Source organism: Cervus canadensis, chromosome 6 (genome assembly GCF_019320065.1).
Source record: "Cervus canadensis isolate Bull #8, Minnesota chromosome 6, ASM1932006v1, whole genome shotgun sequence".
Classification (NCBI taxonomy): Eukaryota; Metazoa; Chordata; class Mammalia; order Artiodactyla; family Cervidae; genus Cervus; species Cervus canadensis.
In genome coordinates, this window is record NC_057391.1 from 29680721 (window position 1) to 29686720 (window position 6000).

The window sequence follows — 6000 nt, forward strand, 5'->3', positions numbered from 1 at the left end:
TTTTGGTGCTATTCTTTCAAATCATCCCACCCTCGCCTTCTCCCACTGCATCCAAAAGTCTGTTCTTTATGTCTGTGTCTCCTTTGCTTCCCTGCATGTAGGATCGTTGGTACCATATTTCTAAATTCCATATATATTCATTAATATACAGTATTTTTCTTTCTCTTTCTGACTTATTTCACTCTGTATAATAGGCTCCAGGTTCATCCACCTCATTAGAACTGACTCAAATGCACTCCTTGTTATAGTTGAGTAATACTCCATTGTGTATATGTACCACAACTTCCTTATCCATTCATCTGCTGATGAAAAGATGCTCAACATCACTCTATCAGAGAAATGCAAATCAAAACCACAATGAGGTGTCATCTCATACCACTCAGAATGGCCATCATCAAAAAGTCTACAAACAATAAAGGCTGGAGAGGGTGTGGAGAAAAGGGAACCCTCTTACACTCTTGGTGGGAATGCAAATTGGTACAGCCACTATGGAGAACAATATGGAGATTCCCTAAAAAACTGGGAATAGAACTGCCCTAGGGCCCAGCAATCCCACTGCTGGGCATATACCCTGAGGAAACCAGAATTGAAGGAGACATGTGTACCCCAGTGTTCATTGCAGCAGTGTTTACAATAGCTGGGACATGGAAGCAATCCAGATTCACAATCTTGCAAAACATTTTCTGGTTGCTGATTTCATCTGTTGCCTCACAAGTGAAACACAAGTCCGCTTTCTTGGTCATCGAGGTGTTCCCCAGCCTGACTTGCCTAGAAATTGCCGTTTTCGTAAAGAGCCACCGTGCCTCGTATCCTTTGGCTTATGATTCAGGTAAAGAGCAGGCTGCTCTCACTCTCTCAGTGCTGGTGATATGTGTTTTTGTTTTATTAAATCTTTAAAACACTGGGCTTGTTGTTTACGACCTCTATATATTCTTTTGTTCTTTTCCATGACTGGTTAGATTGCCTTCTTTTTTTCCCTCCCTTTGTAAAAATATGAGCACCTTTCTAAAGAACATCACGGCTTCCAGAATGGCTGCATAATAAAACAGAGGAAACGTGTTGAGGTTAACATTAGGTTTCTCCAGACTGTGACTCAGGGCTGCTTTACTGATGGGAAGGTTTGAGGCGTCTCAGGCAAGATCCTCAGAATCACAGCTCTTCCTGCTCTTGCCAGACTTGTTTTGACGAACCCAAGATCATCTTTGATACTAGTCACAGAGCTCTTTGTGAAATCAAGATACCAAGTGGTATCCATTGCAGACAGTTGTTTGTGATTGAGAGTTACCAAGAAACCCTCGATTCAAATGGAAGCAATACCTTGTTTAGGTGTGAGCGTCACCTGATGGGCATGTAAGCGCAGTGGGGGTCAGGGGGAGATGCACGTTGCTCGCACCTTAGGTGCCTGATTCTTCTGACCACAAAGGAGACTCTTCAGAGATATTGAGAAACAAAAGCACGTGCAGTCAGCCCTGAGGGTAAATGTTGCAGGGCCTGGTACTCCAAGGCATTACATCCTAGATGGCTCCTGTGTCCCCCCGAACATGTTCAGGTGTTGAGAGTCGCCATCTCAGGATTCTGTCCCTGCACAACGAGGATGCAAAGGTTTCAGTTAATCTTGCATCCAGCTTGGCTACCTTCCTGATATGAATTCCCAAATACACCATCCCACGAAATCCAGCTGAACTTGTTCCTGTGCATACAGTATTTCACAGCTCATCCTGTACTGTTTGTTTTGGCAAGTACACTTCAGCATATAATAAATCATGGAAGGAAAAGGCCTTTTGGCCTAGCTCGCTTCAGCCCGCTGTAACGTCAGAATACAGAAAGCAGTTCTGTTTTTAGACATCCTTTTACTAACCCAACATTCATAATTTATGATTTCACTGTAAAATTCCTGCAACACGACACCAAAAGTAAAGCTGCCCTTTAATTAAGTACTCTTGGTAGGAAAAACGCGAAACTGATGTGCCAAACATCTCTATGTGCATGGTGATTGATAGTGATTACATCTTTATGAACCCAACCTAGAGGTCTCAACTTCCTGCTGACTACTTCCTGAGTGTGCTAACTAAATTGGAGATAATTCGGAGGCATTATTTAGAAATACTGAGGTTTTAAGCCTGCATCTGTCAAGACTTTTTCTCAACTCTACGTGGCATTATTCCTTGTTTTCGTGATAAGAACCTACGCCAAAGTTCATGCCATGTTCACGCTTAAGAGAAATTGTAATGCAGAGGGAGGAGGGTCAAAAGATTTCTTTGTAGGATCCCAGTTGCCCTATGTGTGTATGTGTGTTTTTGTTTTGTTTTGTTTTAGACTAGAAAGAATAGGGCAGAAGGAACTTCTGGCCCTATTGGTATATTGTAAGAAGAAGACTTTGAGCCATTTCGTTTTTTAAAAGTACTTTTCAAACATTTTTTTTCCCCACTTAATTGAAAATAGGTAAGTTTAACCTTTAAAGGGGTGCCTCTGAATGTGAAAGTGTTAATCACTCAGTCATGTCCAACTCTTTGGGATCCCATGGACTGTAACCCACCAGGCACCTCTGTACATGGAAGCAACCCTCCTGGCAAGAATACTAGAGTGGTTGCCATTCCCTTCTCCAGGGGATCTTCCTGACCCAGGGATCAGACTCCGGTCTCTTGCATTGCAGGCAGATTCTTTACCATCTGAACCACCAGGGAAGCTGCGCTCAGCTGTGCCTGTGGTTAAAAGTCTAAAAGCCCAAGCCTGGTGCTCCCCAGCTCAATGCTCCTGCATCTCTGTTTTATCCTTCATCAGCTAAGTCAGCATAACTCCTGACTGAGAGGAAATCAGGATAGTGAAATAGTTCAGGTTCCTTGAAAAAAAGGTAACAAATCCGTCCAAGGTGGTAACATTTGCATTCAATAAACTTTTTGGTCTAAGTTCAACTACTTTCAGTCAGAATCAGAGCGAACAAAACAAAAACTGTGTAAAGTCATGTCGTCATCTTATCCATGCATCAGTGATTTACCTTTTTCTGGAATTATGTCAGTACTACCTGTGTGTGTTATTTTCTCGTGTTTTTGCAGGTTTGGGCCAGGCTTAGTCATCTACTGGTACGGGTTTATCCAGGAGCTGGACTGTAACCGGGAGAGGGGCATCCTGCTGCATGCCTGCTTCCCCACTGACATCGTCACCTTGTGCCACAGTGTTGCGTGACCCTGATGGTCCTGGAAGAGAGGCTGGGAGGAAAAGGTGAATCCGGAAGCAATTTTACTTTCCTGCAGCGTAAACTCCTGGCAGCATCTGCCCTGAACTTCAGCTGAACTCTTGCTGCCCGTGGTCACACCACTACCTCTTTAGACAAACATATCAAGAGTTTCTGTTTTCCTTCATCCCTTGCTCATGGGAACAGCCAAGAACTACAGACACAACCCACTCATTATCAGCATTTCTGTCTCCGTCAAACAGTTAGTTTATAGATAGTCATAATCTTTCTTCCTTCCGGATGGTTTCTCCTTATATACTGAACAAAAGAAAAAATGTGGAGACTGAAAGGTGTGATTTTTCAATTCTCCGCCCAGTTACCAAATCGCCCTCATATTTTTTTTTTTTTTTTTGGCTAAGCCTGCATTCATTATGTCTCCCTCCCCATTTCTCTTCATGTAGAGTTACAGATACCCAGGGTTGCATTACCGTCATGGAATAACCTCTCACGGTCCTAGCAAAGCCAAAGTCGTGAAGGCTACAACTAGATTTTCTCGCCCACCTGCAAGGGCTGATCTTGCTGGGAGCCTGAGTTTGTTTTGCCCAGTCTTTATGGTTTCCTGACTTCTATGGCAGTAAGCCAAGCTGAAAAAAATATATTTGATGAGAATTTCTTCTTTTTATATTACTTGTTTGAACACCAAACATTTTCCACTTATCTCATTTAAAAGCATTAGTTATGTTGTGTCTGGAAACCACGCTTCTCTTTTGGATTGGGGGCTGAGGGCAGACAACTGAAGCTCGGGGCCAGCCTTGACAAGAGTTTATTTTTAAACACGACTAATTGTCTGTAGGTATGGATGGTAGTTGGTATTTTTATGAGTAAAATTTTTCAAAAGTGCATTCTTTACCCTGCTTTATATCTCCATTTATACCACATAATTATATAACACTCAAATAATTTAGGCATTAGGGACGTTTGGCTTTGAATGAATTAAGTGTACCAAAAATAAACCTAGAGCAGTTTTCAGGTTAGCAAAATAAAAGAAGTTTTGTATTTGTTCACTTTCATTTATTCACTTTTTATACTGCAAACCAAATTTCAATCTGAAGGAAAACATCATTATAAATTCATTATAAACCTATCTTTTAGGAAGGTAAAAAATTAATCCATACCCAAAAATGTATTTAGTAAAATTTTCCCCCATGTTGACAAAAAATAATATTCTTTATAATGTTGAGTGAGTTTGGAAATATTAGTAAAAATGTAACTTTTACAAACACCCTCAAGTTATATGCATTGCTTGGTTCTTTCAAAAGACTAACTGTACTGTCTGTCCTTTGTTCATTTTGCACCTAAGAGGGTATGCAGACGTCTGCCTATTGCCTTTCCTTTTGAAGAACACAAACATGTCGGGTTCAGGCATGGATTTTAGCTCTGTGGTAGGTTGCATTAAACAAGAAAGAGGGAGAAGATGAAATGGTATGGTATTATCAGGCAAACTTGTACTTCAGTGTAAAATTCACCATACAGGTTTTGTGAGTAAAATAGAATGATTGGGAACCACTGCTGTTGTTCTTGATACACACCACACACACTCACACTTGGGAACCACTGTTGTCTTGATACATCACACACACGCACACTCACACACACACACACACACATGCACACGCACACTCACACACACACTCTTAGACCAAACTGTTGTTAAAAGCAGTTTTCATGGCATGCTTTAAACTGATTTTTCTTCTTTAGGAGTAAATTATACATGGATCTTCACAGATGTTGAAAACCTTGTTAAACCCTCATCAAAGATGTGTTTATTTTACATTAAACAAATTTATGATGAAGGGGCACAAATAAATTTAAAAAATGAAAGAGGCGCTTGCTCCTACCTGGCACCCTGACATAATATGTTAGGAGAAGGTACCAGTGTTCTCTGGCAAAGGCACCACCTTTTCGTTATGCATGAGATTTTAAAATCTGGCCCTGAAAAGTGGGAAAGAAACCAGTGGTAGACTGTACATACCATGATAAAGTTACAAAGTTATTTAAAACTACGCTTTATACAACATAAAAACTAATGTGATTATAATATGTATTACTTTTCAGTAGACATTGGAGGAGTGGTGTTGGGGGGACTGATGTTCCTAGACTAGAAGCCTTTTATGTAAGAAATACTTATCTGTGCTATTAATATTTCTATGTGTGTTATTTGTTTGCTTGTTTGTGGTTTTTTTTAATTTAGACAGTATAAACATCACCCCTAAAGTGTAGACATACGGTGATATATTTTTGTTTTTGCTCTCGTCATTAGAACATTAACGTTAAAGTCAAATCCTACTTTATGTGGATCTCTGCAAACCATGCTGATGAATTAAGCCAAGTCAGAAAGCAGGAGTGTGTGTACAAACATAAAACTCAGTGATGTTCTCTCTGGCATATGTAGACTTGCCAAGTGTCTGCTCTGACAAACAAACAAGAGACCCTGTTTGTTCGAAGCTCTCAGCGGGATGAGTTCAGAGCAAAGCTGATCCAGCGCCGATACTTCAGGCTGTTTCACAGACTTGGTCCCGCCCCATTTCTACCCCAAACAAACAAAAAACAATGAGACTTCTTTTTTTTTTTCCTTAATTTGCTTTGGGCAAGGTGTCTGTTAACTCTTCTAAACACTCCTAAATCATATATAAAAGGGAGGCTCCGGTGCAGAGTAGAAAACTGGCTCTCCAGGGGACATCATTTTCCTTTAAGCATAGGTGTGTGTAGCTGCTCACTATTGGCAAGGCTTAATTCCACTCTGGAAAAAGATGATAAGTTGTCAGGTC

The 6000-nt window shown here is 40.7% G+C and overlaps 1 protein-coding gene across 4 annotated transcripts in view; it reads left to right on the plus strand.

Annotated features, from left to right (window-relative positions):
- CDIN1 (CDAN1 interacting nuclease 1) overlaps nucleotides 1-4457 on the plus strand; it is a 229099-nt gene extending 224642 nt beyond the window's left edge. For all 4 annotated transcript variants that reach the window (XM_043471411.1, XM_043471409.1, XM_043471412.1 and 1 more), the window contains one exon: nucleotides 3054-4457. In XM_043471411.1, coding sequence (XP_043327346.1) covers nucleotides 3054-3183 — 130 coding nt within the window. In that variant the 3' untranslated portion in view covers nucleotides 3184-4457. The remainder of the gene's footprint in view (nucleotides 1-3053) is intronic.
- The last annotated feature ends 1543 nt before the right edge of the window (nucleotides 4458-6000 follow it).